The sequence below is a fragment of the Gracilinanus agilis genome, chromosome 4 (genome assembly GCF_016433145.1).
Source record: "Gracilinanus agilis isolate LMUSP501 chromosome 4, AgileGrace, whole genome shotgun sequence".
NCBI classification, from domain to species: domain Eukaryota; kingdom Metazoa; phylum Chordata; class Mammalia; order Didelphimorphia; family Didelphidae; genus Gracilinanus; species Gracilinanus agilis.
Genome location: NC_058133.1, coordinates 254647463 through 254661365, shown reverse-complemented (window position 1 = coordinate 254661365; position 13903 = coordinate 254647463). Strand labels below are relative to the sequence as shown.

At 33.6% G+C, this 13903-nt stretch overlaps 1 protein-coding gene across 1 annotated transcript; it reads left to right on the top strand.

Annotated features, from left to right (window-relative positions):
- Window positions 1–3566: 3566 nt before the first annotated feature.
- LOC123244930 (olfactory receptor 2B2-like) lies at window positions 3567–11826 on the top strand (the record flags this gene model as incomplete). Its single annotated transcript, XM_044673591.1, has 2 exons — window positions 3567–4466; window positions 11818–11826. Coding segments are annotated over exons 1-2 (909 nt in total), but the record flags the coding sequence as incomplete, so codon positions are not given.
- Window positions 11827–13903: the final 2077 nt, after the last annotated feature.

Genomic DNA, 13903 nt, shown 5'->3' with positions numbered 1-13903 from the left:
AGTGGGCCTGATTGTTGACCATTCTAGTTCATGTTAAAGCAGAGATTATCTAAGAGATCACAACTTTGTGACAAGATTGTGACAGCCTCCACCAAAGAAAAAGGTAGCTGAATGTCCACTAGTCTATAAAAAGATGACTGTAAAATACATACTTTCTCTTTGGAAATTGATAATAATAACTAGTAATTAACATTTTAAGATTGATAAAGCACTATATATATATGATACACATACATACATATATGTGTATCAATCCTCATCTTAACCATAAAATATTAGTACTATTATTATCACCATTTTACAGTTGAGGAAATTGGGGCTGAGAAAAGTTAAATGATTTGCCCAGGGCCACATAGCTAGTAAGTGTCCAAGTCTGGGTTAGAACTCAGGTCTTCCTGAGCAGGTCCAAAGCTATATCCATTTTATGACCTAGCTGCCCCATGTTTTCAGTTAGAAAATAGTGGACATTTACATATAAAATGTAACTTACTCTTTATGGGAATTTGAAAGTTGTATCCCTTAGAAGTAAAAGAGAAGGATTAAATAACCTCTAGATTTTTTCAAAACCCAGAATTCACTATACAGAAGCACAAGTGCAAAGTTTTTGTTTTTCTCCCCTTCTCTGCCTCACGAGCCCCAATTCTCTCTTTTTTAGCACACTTTTAGCTAGGAAAAACTCAGTAATAGTATAATATAACATGAAGGACAAATGTAGATTCACTCTTTTCATTCATCCATCTATCCTTCCATGTAGTCTTTAATTCATTCATTTTTGCATCATCAAGAAATGAAGAAGATTAACACTGGCCTAAGCTGTTACATGACAACATAATGTTTTTCTTAAAGACAATTTATAAAAATTACTTCTCTTCTATAGGTCTCAATTTCCTCAAATTTAAATGTGACTTGAGAATTAAATTTCTAAGGTGTCTTGTAGCAAAAATATCCTATTGTGATTATAATTATATTTAAGATGGTAGAAGTGAAGGTAGACATCAATAATTTAATTGATTATTATTATTAATTATATTATATTATTAATCATTCAGTTCAAAAATATTTAAGTGCTACCTATGTGCTACACACTGTTTATGGCACTGGGCAAAGAAAAGCAGAAATGTGATACCTCCTTTTAAGTAACTCACATTGGAATGAGGAAGAAAATCTCAAAATATCTGTTCCAGAAAAAATATTTGCATAAGCATATATATGTATGCATATATATGTGTATGTAATTATATCTATCTATCTATCTATCTATCTATCTATCTATCTATCTATCTATCTATATGTCTGTATTTTGAATGGAAGATAATTTCATAAAGAAGGTGCTGGGGAGGGGGGAGAACCTCTTACAGAAGGTGGGTTTATTTTGATCTTAGAAGTAATCCAGGAGTGATAAAGAAGGACATTCCAGGGATGAGGAATAGTCACTGCAAATGGGAGAAGAAATTTTGTGTCTGAGGAACATCATGTAGGCCAGTGTAGAGAGATCACAGATTACTTGAAATAGAATAAAAGGAAAAAGACTGGAGGGATAGAAAAGGACTAGATTGTGAGGGAGACTAAGTTCCAAAAGGAAGATTTAATCTTAGAGGAAATAGCAAGCTAGTGGAAGGGGTTAATTGAGCATAGGGGCAGAAGTGACACATTTAGACCTGTGCTTTAAGAAAATCACTTTGCCAGCTGTGTGAAAATGGATTAGAGTAGAAAGAGACTTGAGGATAAAAAAAATTAGAACTAGAAAACTTTTGAAATAGTGAAATACTGAAATAGTGCTGGCATGGGTTAAAAGTGGCTTTCACCAGAGTAGCGATTATGTGAGTGAAGGGGATAGACATGATATTTTCTGAAAGTAGAAATGACAACATTAGATCACATATTGAATATATGAATTAGGTGATAGTAAGGAGACAGGAATGACAAGAGGTTTGTTATCCTGGGTGATTGGAATGATATTGGTGTCCTTCCAAGTAAAAGGAAAGTTGGGAAAAGAGGAAGTTTTTGGGAAAAGACAATGAGACCTGTTCTGGACACGTTTGAGAAGCCTATTGGGGTATTCAGTCTAAAATGGCCAAATGGTTGTTAGTGATGAAGGACTAGAGCTCAGGAGAAAGACTGGGTCTAGATATATAAATCATAAAATTATCTGTATAGTGATAGAAGGACAGATTCAAAATAATGTAGCCAGCCTGGGAAGCAAACAATGGCAACAACAACTACCTACCTACCTTTCAATTTCCTTACCTATAATATGAGAAATAAAACTGCACCTAACAATTATAGCATTTGAATCAGGAACCCAAAATGTTCTCTGGGATAAGCAGTATGAAAGATACCTTAAATCAACTTTTAAAGATTAATTCAATTTTGTTTGAGGAGAGATCAAAGCAAATAACCTTCTTATATTAAAATATAAGGCCCTATAAAAGAAGAGATAACTTATGACATTACCTCTAGGGGAAAGACAGATACAGTAGGATATCCTGAAGCTATTTCTAGGGAGAGTTGAGGTTAGGGTTGAGTCAAAGAGAAATTCACTTAGTAAAATCCATGGATGTGGTTGATGGTGAGGAAGTAGAAGATGTCTAATACTTGTTTTGGCTAACTATCTTTTCTAACTATTTGCTAAGCTTGGCACAGTGGTTTATATATGAGGACTTTGCTCAAGTGCTATTATTAGTGCCCTTTAAATTTCAGCACTCTGGAACAAATAAGAGAGCAAATTTAAATGATCTCTGAGGATATACTACAATATTTCTTTTGGACTTGCTCAGGGGCAGATCTGGGAACGGAATATGATATTCAGTGGCTTGAGGGTCTTCTATGGCATATACTTAAACTGATTGAAATCAGAGATTGGAAAAATCTATAATTAGAAAATTCCCATTCAGGGAGGGTCAGAGACAAGTATTGGTTAGTAAGACAAATATTGGTTAAGATATTTGAAATGCTCTGAATTGAAGAATCAGAGAATTGAGGTAAGTTTCAGATCAGAAGACTCAAACTAATATCAGGATTAATGGAGTTTGATAAGTAAACAAACAATAGTCTGCTATGCATCAGGCAGAAGATTATAAGTTTGGGAAACACCTTAAGGTTGGGTTTGAGATGCACAGAATTCAACACGATTTTTAAAAAATCAAGGGATAAGAAAAAGTAATATGCTGGGAAAAGAGAAAAAGAGAGAAAATTATCTTGACAATCCTTGAAGAACTTGTTATTAAGCTCAGCGTGTCACTGAGCCTAATTCCTGGTGGAGAATTCTCCATCACAAGTTTTACCACTACATTCAGAAGAAACATCATCTCTAAGTATTTATCTACTTTACTTTTCTAAGTTCTTGCATTTTTATTCATTAATAAGGGCAATGATTTTTCTTTCTTAAATTCACTTAACAGGCCATTTTGAATTTGGAATAAGTTTTCTACTTAATCAGAAAAATTAATTAATTGTGCCATTTTTTAATGAGCTTTTCAATCTAATTCAATCCAGTTCCACACACAACAATGACAAGTGCTGACTGCTTGATTTTGTTTTGCAGGTGCCTAAGAAATGATCCTTCCATGATGGATTGGGCAAATGAAACTTTCCCAAAGGAGTTCATTTTACTGGGTTTCTCAAACTGGCCTTGGTTGGAGATGCCCCTCTTCATTATCTTGCTGATCTCCTATACAATAAGCATCTTTGGCAATGTGGCCATCATTCTGGTGTCTTACTTAGATCCCAAACTCCACACACCCATGTATTTCTTTCTCACCAATCTATCACTCTTAGACCTTTGTTATACCACAAGTACAGTTCCTCAAATGCTGATAAATATTTGTAGTAAAGTGAAGACAATTAGCTATGGGGGTTGTGTTGCACAACTCATAATATTTTTAGCATTGGGTTCAACTGAATGTCTTTTGCTGGCTATCATGTCTTTTGACCGATTTGTGGCTATTTGTCGACCTCTCCATTATCAAGTGATAATGCACCAGCAGCTGTGTCTGAAGCTGGCAGCTGCATGTTGGCTTAGTGGTTTCAGCAACTCTGTGCTTCAGTCCACTTGGACCCTTTTCATGCCACGATGTGGTCACTACAAGGTGGACCACTTCTTTTGTGAGGTTCCTGCTCTTCTCAAGTTATCATGTGTTGACATAACAGCTAATGAGGCAGAACTATTCTTTATCTGCATCCTTTTCCTTCTTATCCCCCTGTCACTGATCCTAATTTCCTATGGCTTCATTGCCCAGGCAGTATTGAGGATGCGGTCAGCTGAAGGGAGGCGGAAGGCATTTGGGACATGTGGATCCCATCTTGTGGTAGTATCACTCTTCTATGGTGCAGCCATCTATATGTACTTGCAACCACCTTCATCAACTTCAGAAATTTGGGGGAAAATAGTGTCCCTTTTTTATGGTATCATTACACCTATGCTGAACCCCCTTATCTATACCTTGAGAAACAAAGATATGAAAGGAGCCTTTAAGGGCCTCATAAAAAGATTATTGTTTTTAAAGATGTGAGTAGTATGTTCTAGTGGTGAGCATTTCTTACAACTTGTTCTGAACTCGAAGATTCTACCAACTCCTAGACTGATCTCCTTGTCTCTCGACCTCCCAATGCCTTTGATAAAATATACATTTTCAAATAATATTCTACTCGAGATCTTATCCAGATTTTAAAACTAGTCTTGCCTATTCCTTGAGGTATTATTTGAGCTTTCATTTAATTCATTTTAATTCAATAGCATTTATTAAGCCCTTTATGTGAGCCAGGCAGTGTTAGGTACTAGTAACATAAAGATAAAATGGAAGTTCTAGTTCTCAAGGGATATACATATGTATATATGTATATATATACACATATATGTATCTATACATACATATGTATGTATGTATATTCTGCTGCAAGATAACAAATACAGAGATATGTAAATGCAAAATATTTGCAAAATCAGTTTGTAGTCATTTCAATGGAGGTAACATGTCTTCTCATGTTAGGTAATACTTGGGGTGATTTTTGAATAAAAACATGTGTCCCAAGAAGTGGAGGTGAGAAAGTAGTACATTCCAAGAACTTCAGGCATCCTGAGTCACAGCAAAATGAAAGATGAATTGTTGTGTATGGGACTGGAAAAAAAAAAGTTTGCTGTGCAGTGTAGAAATGAGAATAATACACAACTGGCTTAGAAAAATAGTCAGATTATAAAGATTTTATATGCAAAATGGTAGATTTTATTTTATCCTGGGAATACTAGGGAACTTTATCATTCTTAAGCAGGAGAATGACATGTCTAGATCTTAGATATGGGGAATGACTGAGTGAAAGAAAAGAATTGAAGATAACTCCTAGCTTGTAACTCTAGGTGATTTAGAAAAATAATATTGCATTCTATAGATATAGGAAAGTAGGACAGAAGTTAAGGTTCTGCTTTAGACATGATGATTATCATATGCCAATGGGAAAGCAAACGATTGAAGATGTGGACCTGGACATTAAGAAATATGAACATATGTTGTATTTGTAGATTTGTATATGTATAATGATGACAGTCTGACCCCTGGGGACTAATTCAATCACCAAGAGAGGGAGAGTATTAAAAAAAAACAAAACTTATTTTCCATCTTAGAATCAGTATTGTGTATTGGTGTCAAGGTAGAAGGACAGTAAAAACTAGGCAATGGATATTAAGTGACTTGCCCAGGGTTGCACAGCTAGGAAGTGTCTGAAGTTAGATTTGAACCCAGGGTATTCCATCTCTACATCAGGCTCTCAATCCATTGAGCCAGCTAGCTGCCCCAGAGATTATTAAAGAGAATTAAAAAGAAAGGGTTTTAACTCTGCTGGTTAGAATGTTCCCAAATGAAGCAGGGATTTTCTTCCTTGTTAAATATTTCCCCTCCCATTCTAATGTCAATGAATGATTACAAAATACAAAAGCCTTTTAAATTTTCTACAATCCAAATTGTCCATTATTTTATTTATGACCATGAATTCCCTTCTATCACAACTAGCCATAGTTTTGAATGGATATCTTTCTTCCCCCTCTTCTGTTTTGGCTAAAATATTTGGATGATATTGAATTGGATTTTTAGAAAAGGTATTGACCAGAAGCTGGGCAACTAGGTGGTGCCGTGGATAGAGTACTGGGCCTAGAGACAGGAAAGCACATCTTCCTGAGTTCAAATAAGACCTCTGATGCTTACTACCTATAGGACCCTGGACAAGTTACCAAACCCTATTTGCCTCTGTTTCCTCATCTGTAAAATTAGCTGGAAAAAGAAATAGCAAATGACTCTATAATCTTTGCCAAGAAAACCACAAATAGAGCCACAAAAAATTGGACACAACCAAAATGTCTGAACAACAAAAATGATTGGAGTTTATTGTATCATATCAGTTAACAAGTTAGTTTAATCTATTTTCTGTCAGAATGCTTTTCTGTTTCCTAAGCTGTTTTTGCTCATCTATTTTATTGTTTAACCAGCACTAAAAAGTACTGGTGATTTTAGATCTGTATTATAGTCTAGGAACTGCTACTAAGTCCCATTTCTTTTTACTTTTCCTCATTTTTTCCTTTGAAGATTCTTCATGTTTTATTTATTCAGATTAATTTTATAATTTTTTTCTAGTTCTTCTAAGTAATAATTAAGGATTTTGATTGTTAAGTTACTAAATTTGGAAATTAATTTAGATGCTATAATTCAATATATATTTATATGTTATATGTTTAATATATTAATAATATATAATAGATCAATAAATTATCAATAAATCAAAAAATAAATAATTTTAATAACATGGCTCAGACATGCACAATTAATATTTGGCTTATTGTTTTATTCTTTACTTTTTCCTTATTTCTTTATCTCTGTTTCAGATAATACTATCTCTTGTTTTTAATACATGTGTCAAATTAAGAAAAGGTTCATTTAATCTTATTTAAATGTTCATGTTTTGAAAATCAGTGTTTTGTTTTGTCAAAAGCTTTTCTTGTATCTACGCTATATATATAAATCATGTGATTTATATCTTTTTTTAATTAATGTAATCTGAACTTCCTGCAGTTAGCCAACCATGCCAAAGTGTATAATATTTTCATATGTTGCTATAGCTTCTTTACTGATATTTTTCCTTCTGAGTTTGTTAGGTAAATATATTCATATATGTATTTACTAAGAATATATATCAGGGATATTTTCTGACTATATTCTTTGGTTCAAATACTGGGACCTGACTCATATAAGATTAAAGGTTGATTTATATAAGATTTAGGATTAGATTTATTTTTTATTTAATTGTTTGAAAGGCTTTGACTATCAAATGTATATCAATAATAATATATCAATCTTCAGATTTTATTTTCCTTTCAGAGATAACTTATGATTCATTTAGTTTATCTTTCTGAGTTTGAGTTAATGAATTTTTTTATCTCATGTCTTATTTAACTGCATAATTTTTAAAATATGTCTATTTAACTTATTTTATCACAATTTTGGAGAATATAGCTAATCATAATTGTTTCTAATCATTTCTTTTATTTGCTTTTCATATGTTAAGAGTATTTTGGGCAACTTGGATTTCCCATTTTTATCAAAATAATAAACTTTTGTAATTTATTTATTTTTTCCTAAAAATTAATTTCAAGTTTTGTCAACTCATTTCTTTGTTTTCATATTTGTTAATTGATTATTTTTAGTTTTCAACATTTCTATTTTCATGTTTGAGTTATATTTTTGCTTTAAATTATTTTTTCTAGATACATATCAAATTCATTGATCTTCCATTTCTTTTGTTATGGAAAGTTTTTAGAGATTTTAATTTATCAAGAATGATTTTTTGGGCTACCTGTCTTAAGTTTTGTTATATTATCATTGTTGTCATTTTATTTTATAAAACTGTTATCCCATAATTTATTCTTTGACTCAAGTTTTTAGGATCATGTTATTTATTCTGCATGAGAATTTTAATGGTTTTCAAAAAATACCTTGGTTCCTTTACTGATCACATTTTCTTTTTTAAATATAATTTTATAAAAATGTCCTAGATTTCTCCATTGACTTCTCTGTCCCTTCTCCTAAAGAATCATTCCTTACAATTAATTGTTGAGATAAAAATAAACGAAGAATTATAGGGGAAAATGAGCAAAATCAAGCAGTATATTAACAAAAAAGCCAATATCTGCAATATTTCACAATTGAGGACTTCCTACCTCTGCAAAGGAGCAGAGAGGTAGGGAAGAAGAATGTTTTCTTGGTAAGCTTGTTCTTCATAATTTTGCAGCATTTGTTTTTAATTTTATGATTGTTCTCTTCTCAGTTTTCATTGTTTTAGTGATAGCACATATTATTTTCCTCTCTCTATTGACTTTACTTTGCATGAGTTGGTGGAAATCTTTTCATGTTTCTCTTTAAAATTACATTACATTACAATTGGACATTTATTTTGTTTTCCAGGCCTTTGTTAACAAAAAAAAAGTTCTGCCATACAAATTTTCATGTATATGGAGCCCTTTTTTGGTCAGTGATCTACTTAGGCTGCATGCCTAGTAATGAAATCCTCTTAATTAAAGGGTATAGCTATTTTAGGTAGTTTATTTACATACTTTTTAATTGCTTTTCTGTTACGATAAAAAATGATAAAGCCTGATAGTATAAGAGAAATTAATATTTTAATAGCCATGGCTTTGTTGGTAAAATATATATATATGACCGTGCTTGACTATCTTTTAAATTTACCACTGGTGCCCATCCTCTTTCTCTCATAGGCCAGCCAGCTAACCAGGAAATCCAAGAGACTTTTTCTAGGCCCTCCTCCGAATTTAAACTGCCCTATGCGTGGGGACATTTGACGTCCCCACACCCCCAAAACCAGAAACCAGAAACCCATTGGAATCACGGGAAATGTAGTCTCACAGTCCCCATGTGTCCATAGGAAATTTATATTTTAAATGGCATCTCCCCAATTCCAAACATATATTTCCCCCTGAGATCTGGCAAAAAAAAGGTTGACCCTTTTTCTTCGCTGGATCTGTAAACATAGACAACTTCTAAATTTCACGAATTTGGGGGATAAAAGAAATAGATGAACAAATGGATAAAACTAGCCACATTGACAAAAAACCAATTTGGGGGCAATCCCCTATTGGCATAGTAGTGTACATTCAAAACAAATGCATTTAACTTATTCAACTCCCCATAGTTCAAATCAACTTCACCCAAAGTTCAATTTTGATCTTCATGGTCCAGTGAAGGGTATTTAGGCATCTTTTTGTGCCTCCACCAAACAGGTTCATTGTTGTCTGGATTCTGGGGAGATGGCAAAATCCTTATCCTGAAATTATTCTCAAAAGAATTTAAACTTAACATTATAGATTATAAAACATACATTTCCTTCTAAGAATTATACATTTCCCCCTGAAATTACTCCTAAAAGAGTTAAATATACATATATTTTTATACTTCCTATTTTTTTAAAAAAAAACTCAATACACATCCCCCTGAGGAAAATTCTAAACACACCTTTTTTCCTTGAAAAAGGTACCTCAGGTCAACTAAGGATGCATGACTGAGTCATGGGTGTTGTATGAAATCAATTGGCAAAAAAAGTAATAAAAAAATAAAAAGAATAAAATTCAAGAAAAAAGAAGAAAAAATTAACTTGTGAATGAAATGTAAAATGTGCAAAAAATGTAGGGAAAATAAACTTATAATAGGCTTTTGAATCAAGGCCCAATGAAAGTGATTTAAGCATTTTGCTATTACCCACTCAGGGCCAGGACTTATAGAAAATTGCCATTCTCTCTATATATAAGAGAAATAAGGGAAACATCTCTCTCTGATCTGATTTGCCATCAACTTTTCAGGGAAGGAGCCAATAAATAACCAATCTTAGGTGCTTCACTAGGAATTTAAGTTGAGGGGACCCATGTCCTCTAAAGTTTTAGAAAAGACTGGGACTCCAGGACTCAAACCCCAATTTTAAGACCTTAAGGATTGGCATTAGAATTTCTGCAATCTATGCAGATTCTCAGTCAAATCTCCATGATCTTGTGCTTTCTTAGCACTATTAATGGCTCTTGTGTTCCCTTCTCCTAGAATCAGACAGAAAGGCATTAAACAATATATGGCAGGTTCCCAAAGTCTAAGGCTTTTCAGGTAGCAAATATATATTTGCATTAAGCTTATATCACTGTAAAATAAAAAAAAAAGGATAAATAATGATTATATATGTACTTCCAGTACAAGATGAGAAAAAGGAAAAATCAATTGCTTTAATTAAAAAAATAATGTTTTAAAAATAAAAAATATATATATAGCTTAGAACTAGTGAAGGGTTTTTTACCCAAAAATGAGACTCACTTTCTGTGAGTATAAATGCGTTTTACAAAATAGCAGATTCACAATGCACATTCAAATAGAGTACCATAATTTCTAATAGCACATTTTAAAAAAATAAACAATGTTTAAAAATCATATACTTGTTATAACTTTTAAATCTTGGCTAAGAGTTTCTCAACAACCTCTGTTACTGCTTCCATATCAAAATCTGATATTAAAAAACCTTCTGGTCTAAATTATCCTCAGGAATTCTAGATCTTTCTGATAAAAGTATACAGGAGCTCCTTGGCTTCCTATTTAAAAAAATCCTGGGTAGGAAATTTTCATGATTCTACCCATTTAAGGCAATAATTTTTCTTATAATAAAATATATAAAAGCTTATCCTTTAAGACAACAATTCTTTAGGAACTAATGTAAAAGTTAAAAGACTTCTCATAAAATTACAATTTAAATCTCAAGGCATGGAAACTTCCAAGATTCTATACAATTACCAAGACAGAATAAAACTTAAAAGACATGTGCTCCTATAGGATGTTCATAGATGGTACATATAACAGCATTGTTTTGATACAGTAAAACTTTAAACAAATTAGGAAATATAATAAAATCATAAGCAGAACTTCATTAGCTTAAAATGATTCAGTGCAACAGGAAAATCAATGAAATAAACAAAATTAATTCACATAACTAATCAGCAAAATACAGCAAGATACAGTCTCTTTAAAACCCATTCAGTTCTGAAAGGTTCTAATTCAAGGTCCTTATAATCAGTCTCTGCTCTAAACATAAGGGGTTTTTAAAGTTCAAAGTTCTAAGCAGATATGGGGTGAATTTCTTCCCCTGAGTTTCAGTTTAATAATCGCAAAAAAGTTTGAATAGGCCATGCGCCCAATGAAGAGTCATCACTAGTTCAAGGTTCAGACACTAGCATCCATGTGGGATTGTGGGCTCGGGGCTAGAGAAAAGCTTAGGTCAGTTTTGTAGAAAATCCCACGTGTAGAAATTGTGGGCGGCTGTGCCCCGTGGAGGGCAAGAATGTTCTTTCAGGTTAAGAGTCCTCTATAAGAGAGTAGGGAGAAGGGGGGGATACTTCCCAAATCTTTAGAGGCAGAGGCTGAAGCTGAAATGGCAGCGTTCAGCAAGTCAGGGTGTGGGTTGCTCAGAAATCTCAGGATTCTGGATGAACAGAAATGGTCTGCACTGGTGGGCTCAAGATTCGGCAGAGAAGTGGCAGGAAGGGAGGCCAGGTCAGGACCGAGGAAGATCATTGGCAGAGAACACTGGCTGGACACCGGCATTTTGGGTTTAAAGCCAGAAGCCAGAATCGGCTGGTCTGACCTCCCAAGGTGGGTTGGGCTGGACTGGCTGGCTGAGTCCCACATGAGGCAAAAACATGCTGTTGCTTTTAGCAACAGCATGGCAAGCATTGCTCAAAAGTGCTGAGCAAGATGGCCAAAAGACAGGCATGGCTCTAAATGCTCTCTTTAGGCTATCTGGAAAATTGAGAGTTTCAATTTCGACCTTCTGGTTGCCATTAATGTTATGATAAAAAATGATAAAGACTGATAGTATAAGAGAAATTAATATTTTAATAGCCATGGCTTTGTTGGTAATATATATATATATGTTATATATAATAATATATAACATATAATATATATATATGACCACGCTTGACTATCTTTTAAATTTACTGCTGGTGCCCATCCTTTTTCTCTTGTAGGCCAGCCAGCTAACCAGGAAACCCAAGAGACTTTTTCTAGGCCCTCCTCCAAATTTAAACTGCCCTATGTGTGGGGATGTTTGACGTCCCCACACCCCAAAAACTGGAAACCAGAAACCCATTGGAATCATGGGAAATGTAGTCTCACAGTCCCCACGTGTCCATAGGAAATTTGTAACATACTTTTAAATGGCATCTCCCAATTCCAAACATACATTTCAGAATGATTGTCTTGAATGAATTGAATGAACCAATTGAGTTCCAGTCCCAATGCATTAGTATTACGATTAAAAATGATAAAGGCTGCTATAATAATATAAATTAGTATTTTAATTAAAGCCATGCTGATAGATCATTAGACCACGCGCTTGTAAGAATTCAAAACTGCTGCTTCAGTCATAATTACCTTCCCTCTCATCCTGCGCCCAGTAGCTAAAGAGGAAGTTCAAAGTCACTACAGGAGTTTATATATCCCTTCTCTTAAATCATCCCACTTGCGGTCTACAATGAGGAATCATGGGAAATATAGTTTCAAAGTCTCCCACATGTCCATAGTAAATATATATATATATATATACTTTTAGATGGCATTTCCCAAATTTCACTTTTAAAATTCCCCCTGAGGTCCGGCAAAAAAAAGGTTAGCTCTTTTTCTTAGCTGGACCTGTAAAAATAGACAACTTCTAAAATTTAGGAATTTGGGAGATAAAAGAAATGGATAAACAAATGGATAAAACTAGCCACATTGACCAAAAAACCAATTTGGGGCAGTCCCCTATTGGTATAACAGTGTACAATTAAAACAATATATACAACTCAATTTCAACTCCCCATAGTTCAATCAACTGCACCCCAAAGTTCAAATTTGGTCTTCATGGTACAGTGAAGGCTTTTCAGGCATCTTCATTGTGTCTTCACTAAACAGGTTCGTAGTCTAGATTCTGGGGAGATGGCAAGATCCTTATCCTGAAATTATTCTCAAAAGAATTTAAACTTTACATTATAGATTACAAAACATACATTTTCTTCTAAGATTTATACAATTCCCCCTGAAATTACTTCTAAAAGAGTTAAATATACATATATTTTTACATTATCGAATTTTAAAAAACTTAACACACATCCCATCCCTCTCAGAGAAATTTTAAACACCTTTTTTCCTTAAAAAAGGGTACCTCAGGTCAGCTAAGGATGAGTGGCTGAGTTCCAGGGGTTATATGAAGTCAATTGGCAAAATACAAAGAATAAAATTCAAGAAAAAAGAAGAAAAAATTAACTTGTGAATGAAATGTAAAATGTGCAAAAAATCTAGGGAAAATAAACTTAGACCTTTGAATGAAGGCCTAATTAAAGTGAATTCAGCAGTTTGCAATTACCCATTCAGGGCCAGGACTAAAGGAAATGTCTGTCTCTCTGATCTGATTTACCATCAGCTTTTCAGGGAAGTGAGCCAAATAAATAACCAATCTTAGGTGCTTTCTAGGAATCTAAGTCAAGGGGATCCACGTCCTCTAAAGTTTTAGAAAAGATTGGGACTCCAGGACTCAAACCCCAATTTCCAAGCCCTAAAGTATTGGCATAGAACTCCTGCAATTCATGCAGATTTTAGTCAGTCAAGTCTCTGACCATGTGCTTTCTTTAGCATGAAATAAAGGCTTATGTTCCCTTCTGGAATCAGAGAGGCATTTAATCATAATCCCATAGTCTCAAGGCTCTTCAAGTGTTTGCATTAAGCTTATAAAAAAGATAAATAATGATTATATATGTACTTCCAGTACAAGATGAGAAAAAGGAAAAATCAATTGCTCTAATTAAAAAAATGTTTTAAAAATAATATATATATATATATAT